The sequence below is a fragment of the Macaca fascicularis genome, chromosome 11, assembly GCF_037993035.2.
Source record: "Macaca fascicularis isolate 582-1 chromosome 11, T2T-MFA8v1.1".
NCBI lineage: Eukaryota > Metazoa > Chordata > Mammalia > Primates > Cercopithecidae > Macaca > Macaca fascicularis.
In genome coordinates, this window is record NC_088385.1 from 138,804,837 (window position 1) to 138,821,361 (window position 16,525).

General features: G+C 43.2%; 1 protein-coding gene across 7 annotated transcripts in view; it reads left to right on the plus strand.

Annotated features, from left to right (window-relative positions):
* The first annotated feature begins 1,326 nt into the window (after nt 1–1,326).
* Nucleotides 1,327–16,525, plus strand: part of SFSWAP (splicing factor SWAP) — a 94,194-nt gene continuing 78,995 nt past the window's right edge. For 5 of the 7 annotated variants that reach the window (XM_005572640.4, XM_005572641.4, XM_005572642.4 and 2 more), the window contains exons 1-4: nt 1,327–1,679; nt 4,285–4,454; nt 5,032–5,163; nt 10,253–10,338. In XM_005572640.4, coding sequence (XP_005572697.3) covers nt 1,462–1,679; nt 4,285–4,454; nt 5,032–5,163; nt 10,253–10,338 — 606 coding nt within the window. In that variant the 5' untranslated portion in view covers nt 1,327–1,461. The remainder of the gene's footprint in view (nt 1,680–4,284; nt 4,455–5,031; nt 5,164–10,252; nt 10,339–16,525) is intronic. The other 2 variants (XM_045366313.3, XM_074008431.1) reach the window with 1 other exon arrangement.

The following is a 16,525-nucleotide window of genomic DNA, read 5'->3' on the forward strand; positions in this document are numbered from 1 at the left end:
CAGTGGCAGAGCAGTCTTGTAGAGTCAGATAGAAGACGATGGCCTGGCCATGCATGCTTAGCTGCTGGCAAAGCTCATTCTACAGGTATTAAATGGTATTTGGCTCACAGCGTGCCAAGCACCATTCTAGGCACTGAGGATGCTAAGGTGACCCCCAACAATGTCCCTGATCTCTTAAAGCTAATTCTAGTGGGATGCTGAACACAGGATGTAACCTAAGGTGGTGATGAGTGGTACACAGACAAATCGGAAGGCACAAGTCAGCCACCAGGGAGGGGAAACTCCAGACAACATAGACACATAAGCCCAGGTGGAGAGATGGATGACTGAGTTAAACTTGGGTGAGGAGCCTGACAAATGAAAACACAGAAGCATGACCCAGTCAGGGGAAACCACAACAAAAGACTTTTGGTGGGAACTGCCTGTTTCTTAATTTCCAAAAGTCAGTTAAGGTTCATACACATTATCTCATTTCAACATCACTAGTAGAAAGATGCCATTTTTATGGAAAGGGGATCTGAGGCCCAGAAAGGGGATTATCTGTCATCGTTTTCCAGTCAAGGGCAAACATGGGGATATCCCATCCTAAGATTTTGCACTCCAGCCCCTTTGACCTGAAATTACTGAGCTAAAAGGGACCGAAAGATCCTAACGGAACCACCGATGGAAAAACTGCGGCCCAGGAGGAAACACACCAAGCAAAATCGCACCGCATCAGGGTGGCCAGTCTCCAGAGCCGCCAGACCACCTCCCCGCGACAAGGGTCTCAGGTCTCCGAAATCTCGCCACCTGCGTGTGATTTGCGGCGCAGAGGCCTCTGCTGCCTCGGAAACCTTCAAAGGTGGGCGGGTGGGGGGCCAAGTCCCCCTAGGGATGAAGAAGGGGGCCAAGGAAAAGGACATCGCCGCCCTGGGCAGAGCACGCATGGCCCCAGCGAGCCGGACACGGTGAGGGGCGCGGCGGCCCGGGGTGGACCCGAGGCCTCCACACCCGCTGCAGGGCCACCCACAAGGACTCGCCCAAGGCCTAGAGCGCGCAAGGCCCCTCCCTCCGACTCCGTCGCCGCCAGACTGGCCGCAGCGGAAGCCGGCGCGCGATCCCACGCCGCGCTTTCGTCACTCACCTGACGGCTGCCCGATAAAACGAACAGTAAAATTGCACTTTGCACCGAATACAGCAGCACCTATTGTGGCGGCGCATCTGAATGCGAAAATTAACGCCAAAATATTTCCTAGCGGCTAAAAGAGCTTTGAGCCATGACGAATCTGCCTGTCCGCTCGCCGGAAATGCGGGCCCTCCTGCCGGAAGCTGCCCCTCCACCATTTTGTGGCCCGCTATGGCGGCGGTGTTGAGGTTGGGTCCGGGATGCGGGGCATTTGACTGAAGGGGTAGGCCAAGTGGAGGTATCAGGGACGTCGCGCGGCACAGAAGAGGACCAGCCTGGACGCCGGGGACGCTGTCATGTACGGCGCGGGCGGGGGCCGCGCCAAACCCGAGAGGAAAAGTGGCGCGAAGGAGGAGGCCGGGCCAGGCGGTGCCGGCGGTGGGGGCAGCCGAGTGGAGCTCTTGGTTTTCGGCTATGCCTGCAAGCTGTTCCGGGACGACGAGCGGGCCCTGGCTCAGGAACAGGGACAGCACCTCATCCCCTGGATGGGGGACCACAAGATCCTCATCGACAGGTCGGTTCCTCCCCCCACCCGTCGATCCTCCCCTTCCCTCACCCGCTTGATCTCGTCTGATGTTGACTTGACTGCAAGGACTGCAGAGGGTTTTCTGGAGCCAGCGGGGATCTGGGGGACACCCCCTCCCCTGTCCCCACCTCCTGCTGGTGTTCTGGTGGGGAGGGGGACGGTGAAACCTGCCCTAAGGCACTGGCTGGAATTGCGTGCCGCGTCCGTCTCCGGAGGGATCGTCTTTGGTCCCGCAGCCCCCTTGACCCCTCACCCTGTCGCTGGGCTGCAGTTGGCGATTCCGCGCGGTGAAAGCTGCCAGTGCCCAGGGTCTGCTTCTGAGCGCACCTGGGCCTGCCGCCCGGCGATGCCATGGGGTCGCGCGCTGCTTTTCTACTCGCCGCGCTCCCACTGCTCGGTGTACTGGGAGGGTAGCCTGGGAGGCGTGCCTTTATTCTTCCGAACCGCCGCTCACTGAGACCGTGGCTAAAAGTCTCTTTTGGACCCTGTGAGTTAGCCTTAACCTGTTACGACCCCAGCGCCCTCAGTGGAGCGCCGGTACTTTAACGGCATGACGTTTGACTTCCTGGTGATAATCCGACGAGTTCGACAGATTGAGGTAGTGAGCGAAGTTGCCTGTCAGTTGGCGGCCAGTTGACTTCGTGCGGACCCTGGCCTTGCCCTTGGAAGAGATAGTGTTCTTAGGGCTGGTTTCACTGTCTCTTAAAACCGAAGGGTGGAGCTGGGATATAGATGTGTTGTTTCTTTTCAAATCAAACCTGCTTTAGGTCGTCACTCGAGGGTGTCTAGCCATTATGGGCAGTGGGGGCCTGGGATTAGGGATTTCTAAAGGCGTTTGATTTGAAAAGGATAACGTTACATGATGTAGGTGGTTTGCTCCCCTCTTCCCATTTTTTCAGTCCCTCTTCCCCTCGTCTCTGGGTTTTGGGGTTGTTGTGGGGTGGTATTTTTTCTTTTTTGCCTGTTCGGCTACTTCTGGGGCCCGGACTGAAAAGCTAACCATGACCAACCATTAAACTGTGGAATAGTCTCTCCACGTGAAGAAAGCCCATCGTTTGAGACCATTAAAACTGGATTCTTCAAAGCCCTGGATCATGACCGTAGGGATGACCTCTGAGCTGGCCAGAATGGACACATTTATGACCAAATAGGCCTTTTTCCATCCCTGACGTTTCCACTTGGAATTAGAGCTAGAAAACAAGAACTGGTGAAGGGAGGGCTGCGGAATCAGATCATGCCTGGATCTGATGGCTCCGTGCTCCGCTCAAGCCTGCTGTGCCTTCACACCATGGTTTATATTGAATGTGTCACCTGAGTTATCAGGCTTGCTTTTCCAAAGTGTCACTTGTGATATTTATCATTAAAGTTTGGTAAGCAATGAAGTCTGAGCTCTTTGTACAGTTTTCCTATCATTCTGTACATGATTTGAGTTAGGTCTTCCAAAACTGGTGGGGAGCAAACGCCGCACATGTACATGTATAGTATTTTTAATAATAATCTACATTTGTAAGTTAAGGAGGTTTACATCAAAGTCCAATTAATTTTGAAATTTAATAAAATGCAGTAACTTGACTACCCTGGAATTTTGGGCCTTTTTCTTGTAAATGTCTTTTTTGGTCTACATTAATATTTTTGGTTCCCATTACAAAAGTCAGCATTTAAAAAATAAGCAGACTTTTGTTTGTTTCTCTGTTTGTTTTTGAAACCCTAAATCTGAGTGTTTTAAGTAAAGTTCACTAACTCACTCATTTATTATCTGACAGTTTTACACGTTGACAGCATCCTCATTGGATCGTTTATGTTAAAAGCATAGCAGAAAGTGCTCCCATTGTTTGGCTAAATTACTGATTGGTCCATGCAAGAGAAACATGGAAGTGTCTTCATGTATGTTACTTCCTGCGGGTATAAAGTTCAGAAGGAAATATTGATACCGTATCTTCTAATAGTTTTGCTCTGTTGCCAGTGAACCTCCTTAAACTGCATGTATATGTCACTGTTCCGATGTATGTGTGTCTCTCTATCACATAACCCAGCACTTATTTCCTCAGCCAAGTGGCTAGGGGGCGAGCCTAGCCAAGATTTTACCTCCAATGGACGCAAGTTTCTTTGGTGAAGATCTCTCCTGAGAGTTCGGGACTAGCAGAAAGAAGCGAGGAAATTTCGACCGTTTGGTTCTTACGGATAGGTATTTATGTATTTGGTTTGTGTGAATGTAAGCTATGATATTTAACTTTTCAGAAAAAAATAATAATTTTTTGCAAGTGGCATTGAATGGTTGACCAAACCATAATGGTAAGAACTGCCAGTGAAGTGGATACCATTTTTCCTAATAATGGATTGTTTGCCTTTAGTTATAAATGTTATCTTACTGTGGAAAGGAATTTAGACTTTGTTAAGATAACTTGAGTTTAAAAGTAGGTGAGATATGACTATCCAAATTAAATGTAAACCTGGGAAGAGTTTTTATACTTGTTTTAATATTTTTATTTATTTTAATCGGTAAGTATGTGTGTATATATATATATAAAAAACACACACACACGCCAGTCTAGACGTTAATTTCCTTTTATTGACCAGTTTGTTCACATTACAGATATGATGGACGTGGTCACCTGCATGACCTTTCTGAGTACGATGCTGAGTATTCCACGTGGAACAGAGATTATCAGCTGTCTGAAGAGGAGGCGCGAATAGAGGCCCTGTGTGATGAAGAGAGGTATTTAGCCTTGCATACGGACTTGCTTGAGGAGGAGGCAAGGCAAGGTACTGCTCAAGACAAACTTACTTCAGCAACAAACTTTTTAAAATTTTTAAGTATTTAAAAATTTACTCCCATTCATTTTTTATACTCACTCTTTCTGATATTATCTTGACAGTACCCAGTGGATTGGAAAAACAGGAGTCTTTGCGTTCTGAGAGGACCTCAGGATAGTTTATAAATAGAGCCACAAAGAATTTTCCCAGCTTTTGAGGGCAGACTGGGATTTGAAAAAAACAAAAACCAAACTCTTTAACTGTTCTTCTTTAACAGTATCGTATAAATAAAATTGATGTTCTTGTCTTTGCCGTAACAATCTTTAATACAGTTCTTAATCCCAAGATTTTCTCAGCAGGAAGAAATTTTCCACAAAAGACGTGTATTCAGCTGTCTGTGGGTAAACATGTACTGACAAAAGTACATATTGATAGATATAAAGTGTGAATTTTAAAAAATATTTTACCTCAAAAGGAGGTTGAAAAAAGTATGTTGTATGCTTTACTGATAGCTACAACTTTAGAAATAAAAGTTTTTCTCAGTAATTTTCTATTTTTGTTGATAAAATTCTCATTTTTATTCAAGAGGAAGAATACAAGCGATTGAGTGAAGCACTAGCAGAGGATGGGAGCTACAATGCCGTGGGGTTCACTTACGGTAGCGACTATTATGACCCGTCAGAGCCGACGGAGGAGGAGGAGCCTTCGAAACAGAGAGGTGAGCGGGAACTGCCTGGACTGCTGGTGTGGGGCTACATGTGTACACACAGGCTGCATGCACCATGGTCAAGTCTGCAGAACACATCTCTGGACTCATGATAACACCACTGTGACCACAGGGGAAAACGGGAGGAAGTGGTATTCCTGCTTTTGGTAAAACAAAGTTAAAAACTAGAACAGGAATGATTAGTGGAGGTGGAAAGTGAATGCATTGGATCATTTATTTCTCATTGATTCGGGTAACAGAATTACTCGCTCCAGATTATTTGTTTCTAGATTGTTAACGTGTTCATTAATATCCTCAGGGATTCATTCTTGAGGCAGTGAAAGAATAGGTGTGAGCTGGGATACATTAACCTCACCGCCCTCTCACCAATCTGCTTCTCCATATCCCTGCACAACTGAGACAGTGACACATGCCCAGTGGAAGGACACAGTGAGTGAGTTACTACTCCCCAGAAAACAACACAGCTCTCCGGTAGCCTTGGTGCCACCTAGGGCATATGCTTATCACAGTACTTTAAATTAAAGATTTGGAATTTATGCTTTTCTGGATTAACATGGAAAACTTTGGATATAAAAAATAGTGCTGCTGAAAAACCTGGGCTCATGTGGTGTAGACACAAATATCCTTAATCACTTCAGTAAGCGTTGAGAGCTCCACTACCACAGCACTGCATCATGGTCAGTCATTAGTTACCAATAATGGTAACATGAACCTGACACATTAAAGACGGATCACTATATTCAGGATGTTCTGTTTAAAAAGAAGGAGAATGTTAACTTAGAAACTGACTCAAACGTTTAGTAAAGTGGAATTACATCAAATGGAGATTCAGTTTTAGAGCTAATTTAATCTGTTATTCGGAACTTCATTCGTTTCTCCTTCAGTAACACTTTTTTGTTATCTCTTTAAATTTTTTTATTATAAAATACACAATAATTTTTAAAAAGAGATGGGGTCTCACTGTGTTGCCCAAGCTAGTCTCAAACTCCTGAGCTCAAGTGATCCTACTGCCTTCGCCTCCAAAGCACTGGGATTACAGGCGTGAGCCACCACGTCCAGCGAAGTAACACATCTTTTAACAAGTGTGAAGCAATTACAGCATTTTAGTATTAAAGCAAAATGATGTCTGCCACTCCGTGCTGTGACTGCACCAGGGTTCTACCCGTCGGCACTCTCCAAGGGCTGCGGTCCTAATGGAATGATAGAATGTGGGGCAAACGCACACAGGCTTTCCTTTTGCCCTGCCTTTAGTCCTGCTCCTTACTTCGTGGGCACAAGAATTACTGTTGCACAGCTCTATTTTATGAGCTTTTAGAGAAACTTTCAAGTGTAATTGTAATTATACCGAGTTAAAGGCTAGTTAAGGTACTTAAGACTTTTTGCATTAACTTTCAAACCTACCCATCCCTCAGAAGTTACAATGCACTGGAAATGTTCTATCAGGTCTAAAAAGTAAACACCCATTTATTTATCCAGCATAAGCTCTCCTTCCTAGGGTTCTGGATAGTTGTGATTTTGTTGTCTTATCTCTAAGCGACACACATGAGTTCGACTTTCTATCTGTGGTGTTTTTATCAGAAGGAAAGAATAGATACTATAACCACTTCACAAATAAAGAGTTGAAATACAGTCAGCTTATCGGGTCCACATCTGTGGATTCAACCAACCACAGATCTAAAATATTGGAAAGAAAATAACAGTTTTATTGGAACACAGCAGTGCTCATTTGTTTACATATTGTCTGTTGCCACTTTCGCACTTCAACAGCAGAGTTGAAGAAATGAAACAGACCATATGGCCCACAAAACCAAAAATATTTATTGATACTGTCTGGCATTTTATAGAGTTTGTCAGCCCCGGTTCTCGCTGGTGGACCGTTGTCTCAGTGTAATTATTGGGCTAAATGGTGTTCAGTTTGTTACAATTACTGAATTTTGAGAACTTCAGCATGACTTAGTTTATCTTCTGAGTATTAGTTTGCTTTCTCCTTAAGATAAAATTCTCTTTAGTATTTTACAGTGTTACTTCTTTTCTTTCTGTAATCATGTTCTCAGAACATTACCTTATATGCTGATTAATTTCCTTAATGGAAATTGGGCCCACATAAAACTTAGAGCTTGACGTTTTATGTTTAACTTGCATTAATATAAGTGAAACACCTAACACACACACACACACACGTGCATATTGTGATAGAATCCAATACCACTAACAGCCACATTGAGTGTCACATTCTGTTAAAATAATTTTTTTTTCCTGAGCCGTCAATATGTCTACCTATGTCTTGATTTTCAAAATTACTCTATTGTATTGTTTGTTAGTATTTTAAAGCCTTGTGATACTAGCCAAAAGCAGTTGATGGTGCCTCCATCTCTGCCATCTTTACTATTTTCAGTCAAGTTTCTATCCTTTAGATGTTCATAATTTTTCATCATTATTCTATATCCATTTTTTTCCTCTTTTTTAGGGGAATAATGGGGCGGGGACAGGCCCTCACTGCTATATATCTATTTTTTAAACAAAAGATTATTTGAATTTATTTAAATCTGAGTTTTTATTGCAATGGTTGGTTTTTATTTTATGCTACTAAAGCTGGGGTTTTTTTTGTAAATAAAGGTATATATAAGAATAGAACAAATCTATTTAACCCATCCATCCCAAAAGGCTATTTCAATTAAAATGCCTTTATTTTTGTGAATAACTTAACATTAAGGAAAGGCTTTTTGCCTAGACAATGTTTTAATCGTTTTTTTCATTTTAGGAAAATATAGTAAAAGTTGTATTTTTAAATTTATTTTATTTTATTTTTTTGAGTCAGAGTCTCGCTCTGTCACCCAGGCTGGAGTGCAGTGGTGTGATCTCAGCTCACTGCAACCTCTGCCTCCTGAGTTCAAGCAATTCTTATGCCTTAGCCTCCCGAATAGCTGGAATTGCTGGCGCCTGCCACCACACCTGGCTAAGTTTTCTATTTTTAGTAGAGACAGGGTTTCACCATGTTGGCCAGACTGGTCTCAAACTCCTGACCTCAAGTGATCCACCTGTCTCGGCCTCCCCAAGTTCTGGGATTACAGGCATGAGCCATCGTGCCCAGCCTTACTTATTTTTTTTAAGGCAGTCTACCTTGGAATATAAAAAGTTGCATTTTTAAACACACACTCCTGCCTCATTCCCAAAGAGATTTTGAGAAAGAGGAAACATCTGCTGCTTGGCATTTTACCAATAGAAAATCGCTGCAGACCAGTGTTTCTGGTATTTTCTAATCTTACTGTGTCGTTTGGTTACTGAAACTGAATGACAGGATTACTAATTACAGAGAGCTTTTTAAAAAGCAGTAGTAAATCTCTGCCCTCTCATTCATCTCTGATTGATTGATTGATCGATTGATTGAATTTTGAGACAGAGTCTCACTCTGTAGCCCAGGCTGGAGTGCAGTGGTACAGTCTCAGCTCACTGCAACCTCTGCCTCCTGGGTTCAAGCAGTTCTCCTGCCTCAGCCTCCCAAGTAGCTGGGATTACAGGTGTGTGCCACCATGCCGGGCTAATTTTTTGTATTTTTAGTAGAGACAGGGTTTCACCATGTTGGCAAGCCTGGTTTTGAACTCCTGACCTCAGGTGATCTACCTGTCTCGGCCTCCCAGAGTGCTGGGGTTACAGGTGTAAGCCACTGCACCCAGCTTTGTCTCTGATTTTTGAAAGAACAGGGGACTCAAACAGAAATGGATGGGACAGTGTTAAATAACTGTAACTTAATAGGGATTGTAATCAACTTGTATCTGATCAGACTAGAATACCCAAGTTTTTATGTACCAGGAAACCTGCTTAAAATTCCTCCTTGGTTTCACAGAATGAGGCTTGACAGGAGATCTTTGCAAATTATTGATTGCTTCAAGAGCCTTTACTGTGTATGAAAGAAACATTTATTTTCATGAAGATTTAAGGTTTGCTTCTTTAATGTCATCTGTTTTTAAATAAGAACCTCAATAGATCATTGAAATCCTTAAAAAAGTTAGCTTTTTAAAGTTTGCTGTGGTATTTTTGTACATTTCAGTGTATCTTTTTAAACTGGTAATCATCTGAGTTATTGAGATGTACTTAGGTACCTTAGAATACAGAAAGATAACGTGTAGTACCTTGTCTACCACGTAGTAGGCAAATACTTGTTAAGTGAATGGTTAATGAATAAACAGAAATGGAAAAATAATTGATTATTTGTGAAAGAGGTAATTTGCTTGGGTGGAGGAATCTTGACAGTTATACCCAGGTAGTTTACAATTCAAAGATGAAAATCATTTATCTAGGAATTGATTACTTTGTGTTGTGTCATGCTGTCAGGAATCCACAGAAATAGTTGGAGAAAAATCTTAGCGATACCAATGAAATACTTACCTACATACCTGAAAGAGATGCGGGGGGGAAAAGGAACATGGACTGAGCATCTGCTAAGTGCGGAAGATTATGGTAGAGATGTTCAGGTGGGCTATCTCACCTGAGCCCCACTTGGCCCTGGGAGTAGATGCGATGACTTCACAGCCTGTGACAAAACAGAGAACAGCAGAATCCTGGGGCTAACAAGTGGCAGGGCAGGAGTTTAACTACAGTTACCCTTGAACAACACAGGTTTGAACTGCATAGGTCCGCTTATATGAGGATTTTTTTCAGCCATACAGGGATCAGATTGAGGGATGTGAGACCCGCATATATGGAGGGTCAGCTTCTTTGTATATGTGGGTTCAAATGGACCAAAAGCGGAATTCGCGCACATGTGGATTTTGGTGTCCGCAGGGGTCCTAGAACCCTGTGTATACCAAGGGAATGCCGTGCAGTCTGACCCTAGACACACTCCTGCTGCTGCACCACACCTCCCTGCCGCAACCGCCCCTGCCACCCCCCGCCCCGCCTCATTGGGAATTTTGTAAAGTGAGTTTCACTTGCGTTGTAGGTAGAAGAGAAAGCTGAAACTGGCTTCTAGAAGTAAAACAGAAGGTAAAGAAGCAGGAACAGCCAGTCACATGCTTCCGTCTTGCTGCAGGTGCCTTCCTCCCTGCATTGTTCTGAATTTTTAAATTTTCTTTTTATGCAGAAAAAAATGAGGCTGAAAATTTAGAGGAAAATGAAGAGCCCTTCGTTGCCCCCTTAGGATTGAGCGTCCCATCTGACGTGGAGCTGGTATGTGTCCTTCATGAGCACTAGTTGTCGTCATTATGATTTATCATGATTCAGTCCTGCTTGTGGGAAAGCTCAATGATGATTACAGCTGCTTTTTAGGCATGTAATGCTTTAAAATGGTTTGTGAGTTAATGGGTGAAAAGATCACACCCTACTTATTTTCCTCAAAGAAAAAGGGAAGACTTATAGCAAAATTTGAACTAGACTGGAGCATTAGGGACTTGAGGACTTGGGTGTGTTTCAGCGGCCATATAGTTGAATCCCCAAGTCAGAATCAGTGGTGAGTGGGCTGTTAACCACACATAGATGCAAAAGCACTCTTGCTCAGGACAGCGTTGATTTCAGTAACGTTGCTTTGTTCTGGCTTTTTAAAGTGTGATTTTTGGGGGCACTTCACGTTACATTTTCTTGGCAGTTTTCTGTGTTGTGATTAGGTCCCTGTGGCATCTCCAGGCCCAGGCCGCCCTTCCACTGATGAAGGGGAATTCTACCCTGGTTTTCCTCATCTGAGGGCTTTGCAGCTGGTTACTGTCTGTTCAGCATTGACCTTTCCTGCTATTTCAGTTATGTCACATTAAATTAAGTTATAACAGGTGTTAAAGCCCAAACCAGGATTTTTCCTTTTTTTCTGAATGTTCATTGAGGGAGTTCCACATTCTAGTCACGTGCTAAGCTGCTTTTTGCATATTAATCTTATTTAATGCTAACAGTCCTATAAGTGAGCTGCTGTTTACTCTCCCTCTTGTGCCGATGAAGAAACTGAGACTTAGGAACGTCAAGAATTTGGCTAATAAATGGCAACTGGGAACCGTGGTCTTAACTATGATGCCATCTTCAGTCACCGTGCTTTATGGGGTTTTTATATGTTTACTAGGGAAGTTGAAAATCTTTCTGCTGCGTGTGTATACTTGGGAAGGAATCTTAAGTGTTTGTGCCTAGCAGGAAGTTTTTTATTGGACATTTTTGTAACTGGACTGCAAGTGGCATAGACGCAGGCATTCTCGATTCTTTTTGTTCCCACATCCTGAATCACCTGCACAGTAGATGCTGGGAAAGCTCAGCACAGAAAGAGCATCTCTCACCTCCCACTGCGATCACTTGCTGCCAGTCTCAGTGAGTTCAGCGTGAATTTGATGGTTCTTACCCTTCATTATGTGATGAAGGGCAATATAAAAATAGCCCTTTTAATTCGTGCCTCCCAACACTTTCCTTCTCTTCCCTTATTCATTTACATATCCTCTCTCTCTCTTTTATTCTTGCAAATATGGGTAAAATAACTTTTTGGATTTTGCCTAGTGTAATTACTACTTGTATTGGTAGTAATTTCTCGCATGGCTATAAAAAAATACCTGAGACTGGGTAATTTATAAAGAAGAGGGTTAATTGGCTCACGGTTCTGCAGACCGTACAGGAAGCCGGGCAGCATCTGCTTCTGGGGAGGCCTCAGGAAGCTTTAACTCATGGCAGAAGGTGAGGAGGGAGCAGGCATGTCTTAGCATGTCCAGAGCAGGAGGGAGACAGGGAGGTGCTACATGCTTTCAAATGACCAGATCTCACAACAGCTTATTCACTGTCTATCACGGGAGCAGCACTGAGGAGATGGTGCGAAACTACTCATGAAGGATCCACCCCATGATCCATTCATCTCCCACCAGGCCCCACCTCCAACATTGGGGATGACAATTCAACAGGAGATTTGGGTGGGGACACAGATCCAAACTATATTACTACATCTGTTTGTTTCTCCATTTCTAGTATTGATGATTTTGCTATAGTTAAAGCTAAAATTACCCGAAGATTTGATATCCTGAGACTTGTATTAATATATTTTCCATGTATTAGTATATGTCGTATTTGTTTGTTCTGAAATATGTTTATTATGCATGACACATTAACATGAAGCTTTAAAAATCAGTTACTCCATTTTTATTAAATGCTAAGTGCTGCATCTAATATTTAATGCTAAAAAGTTTATGTGAAGTTGACTATATGGAATTTTGTTTTTAGTGTTAAAGATTTTTTAAATTTTATTCAAATTTAAATATAGAGGTACAATAGAATTTTGTTGCCTTAATTCCTATTAAAATATTTAATAGCTTTGTGTTCTCAGCCAAACTAAGCATCACTAAGCTCTTGGTAGTCTGCCAGATCAAACATACTTGTCACTCATTGGAGAACAAAGTAAGTCTTAGTGTGTAGCAACTTGCTATCTTATCATTAGAGTTTCTTCTAATATTATAAAAGGTCTCTTGAATGTTGTTTTGACTGTGTGGAAACTGAGGGCTTGATTGAGTCTCTCATTTGCGTCTTTCATTTACTTTGTGGTAGTGTCAGTATTTCATTCTCATAATTATTATGATTTTTTGGCAGTAATTCATTGTGTAAATTATACACTGTGGTGTCCATGTTAGTGGAGAAAATGTAGAAAACAGAAGTGTCTGAATTATAAGGTGTTTTGGTGACTAGGCCTCAGGATTGTTGAATTGTGGTTAAGTAGACTATTGCTGCCTCAGGGGCAGGACATGGTTTGACTCAATGACGAGGTTGGAGTGATTGGGAAAAACAGCAGGTACTTTAGGAGGTTCTTGGTTTTTTAACTAACTTGGTTTAGAACCTAATGATGACAGGATCCTTGAGGCTTTTGGATGAAGAGTAAGAAGTAGTTAGAAATTACAGCACCCCAGGCTGGGAACAGTGGCTCATACCTGTAATCCCAGCCCTTTGGGAGGCTAAGATGGGAGGATCACTTGAGGCCAGGAGTTCGAGACTAGCCTGGGCAACATAGTGAGATCCCGTCTCTATAAACAAGTAAAAATAACAGGCCAGTGTGGTGGCGCATGCCTGTAGTCCCAGACCTGTTAGGGCATGGTTCCAAGGGAAATGTGCTTGCTCCAACACATGTTAGGGACAGAAGAAAAGCAGGGAAGGATTTGATAGTTGCTGTTATGTGCAACGTTTACTCCATTAATGAATAATAACATAGAACCAGCCTTTATGGAGCACTTACTGTGTACCAGACACTGTACTAAGTGCTTCTTTAGGCGTATCTCTCAGTGAATACTCAAAGTAACTCTACAGGCCGGGTGCAGTGGCTCATGTCTGTGATCCCAGCACTTTGGGAGGCTAAAGTGGGAGAATCGCTTGAGCCCAGGAGTTCAAGGCCAGTCTGGGCAAGATGGTGAAACTCCGCCTCTACAAAAAATAAAAAAAATTAGTCAGGCATGGTGGTACATGCCTGTAGTCCCAGCTACTCAGGAGGCCGAGGTGGGAAGATGGTTTGAGCCCTGGAGGTGGAGGTTATAGTGAGCTGATATGGTACTGCTGCACTCCAGCCTAGACAACAGAGCCAGATCCTGTCTCAAAAAAATAAAAATACAAAAATAACTCTGAAGCAGATACAGTTGTTTCCAGATGTTAAGGTTTAGAAAGTTAAGAGTAACTGCCCTAAGTTAGATATGTTAGAGTAAGGCCTGGGGTTCCAGCCAAGGGACCGACTGCAGAGCGCTGAACCACTGAAGTTAAGCTTTATCAAATCTGTGCAGATTAGAGTGTGATTTCATCATAATTTAGGTACTATATTGTCACAGAAGGTGGGTGGGGAGGGAAAAATGTTGATTCATTCTTGAACTGCTGTGGAGTGATTGGCCTTTTGCTCAGATTCGTAAGGACTCTTGACGTCTGATGAGCAGTAACTCTTGGTCCCCAGTGTGTCCTCCAGCTGTTTTCTCCCCACGCTCTGTCTTGTAAGTGATTGTGCGGACTCTGTGCAGAACTTAGGTGTAGAGTGATACATGTTCCTCTATTCCTTATGGCTTCAGAATTTTAAAGCTTATGTTGGAAGACTTTTCCCACTCGCAAGAGTTTGAAAATATTTTCCTATATTTACTGCTAGTACTTCTGTATTTGTTTTTGTTTTTTGTTTTGTTTTTGTTTTTGTTTTTGTTTTGAGATGGAGTCTTGCTGTGTTGCCCAGGCTGCAGGGCAATGGCGCAATCTCGGCTCACTGCAAGCTCCACCTCCTGGGTTCATGCCATTCTCCTGCCTCAGCCTCCCGAGTAGCTGGGACTACAGACGCCGCCACCACGCCTGGCTAATTTTTTGTGTTTTTAGTAGAGACAGGGTTTCACCATGTTAGCCAGGATGGTCTCCATCTCCTGACCTCATGATGCACCCGTCTCGGCCTCCCAAAGTGCTGGGATTACAGGTGTGAGCCACCGGGCCTGGCCTTACTTCTGTATTTGTATTTTTGCCTTTGAATTTTGGCTCAATCTGATACTTATTTAGGGCTCTGGGCAAAGCAGGTATTTGATTTTTTTTCTCCCCTAATCCTGTGAGGAGAGGGCTGGCCCTGCTGCCCCTGGGGTTCCTTGCTAATTTCCCTGTCTTCATGTCATGCCACCTCCTTCCTGGTTCCCCGATGGGTCTGAGCTCAACCTTTTTCCAAAGCTCTTAGGAAACCATACATTTGTGTGGGTTTTCTGACCCGTAGATACCTGTCTCCCGTTTCCCATGCCTCCCCTGGAGTTTAAATTCACATTAATGGAATTTCCAGGGAGGGGGAGAGGACGTGTTAGACCCTTTCCGGAGCTCTGTCAGCTTCCTTAAACAGAAGCCTTCCCCACTGGATTTAAATTTGAAAAACAGTTTCCTTTTCTCAGGCCATTGTAACATGCATATTTATACGTTGACTGTATTTTTTAAATCTCATTGTGTAGTAGGAATGATCATGATATTCTTAAATGGAAAATGATTTACCTAAAGTCTGCATAATAAAGAAAGTAAAGAATGGCTTTTTCCAAACCAGGTACTTTTTAATCTCATTCAGGGTTGGTAGCCAACCTTGAAATATGTTCATAAGATGTTTTGTTTTTTTGTAAAAACCTACACGTTGCTTTTTAACCATGGTAGTAGTAATATTATATAACAAATAGGCCGACTTTTAAGAAATTTTAGGGCCGGGCGCGGTGGCTCAAGCCTGTAATCCCAGCACTTTGGGAGGCCGAGACGGGCGGATCACGAGGTCAGGAGATCGAGACCATCCTGGCTAATATGGTGAAACCCCGTCTCTACTAAAAATACAAAAAACTAGCCGGGCGAGGTGGCGGGCGCCTGTAGTCCCAGCTACTCGGGAGGCTGAGGCAGGAGAATGGCGTAAACCCGGGAGGTGGAGCTTGCAGTGAGCTGAGATCCGGCCACTGCACTCCAGCCTGGGCGACAAAGCGAGACTCCATCTCAAAAAAAAAAAAAAAAAAAAAGAAATTTTAGATCAACAAGTTGATTTGGTCAATAAAGAAAGCCTCAACTGGGAACATCATATTTTCCTTTAAGGGTGGTTGTTATGAAGTGATCATTAATTATTGATGTGTTTATGGAATATTTTGTTTTAACAATCAATAACCAAAGCTACTGAAAATCCAAGTCATGAGCCATATGCACACAATGGGCCTTTAACATGGAATTTAAATTATTTGGGGATTAATGAATAACTTTAATTGTAGACATTTATCCTTTTTAAGTATGAAGGATGTTATTAGTTCAAAAATTAAATTAGAGAACTAAGCCATTTATATTTTATGAAGGATGAAGCCCTGAATTCTTAACCATCCATTTTTAATGAGAATAATTGCCAGTTTTATTTGCAAGTAATTTCCTAGTGTTAATCTCTTTGTTGATATGAAAAGTATTTTAGACGTGTGGCTTTCAGCCTTTAGTCTAACAAGATCCTTTTGGGGGCAGGAAATGCTAAGAGCGTGAGGGTCGGGTCGTCGAAGTGACTCCTTAGCAGCACATGAAAGGATGAGGGAGGGCTTTGATGCTGGGAAGAAACTCACCTGGAGTGTCTGGAGCGTCCCGTCTGCTCTGGCCAGACAACACCTAGGTGGTCTTCAGCTTGGGATACTGCTTCTAAGTGGGAATGGCAGTGAGCCAGGAACTGTGCAGAGGCTGAGGAGAAGGGGTCAGGAGCAGAAGACAAGACATGGTGTATGTGCTCTTGTGGCTTTTGTTGGGTGTCGAGAGGGCTGTTTTTTAAGAGGGAGCCTCCAAGCTGTGAGAACGAGTCCCCGCTAAGAAAAAGGAAAGAGCGGTGATTCTGATTACTGAGAACCATGGGATGTGTATCCTCTCCCTAGAAAAATGTTCGTATGTAAAATTTGCATACACAAAGGATTCACAAACCCCCTGAATT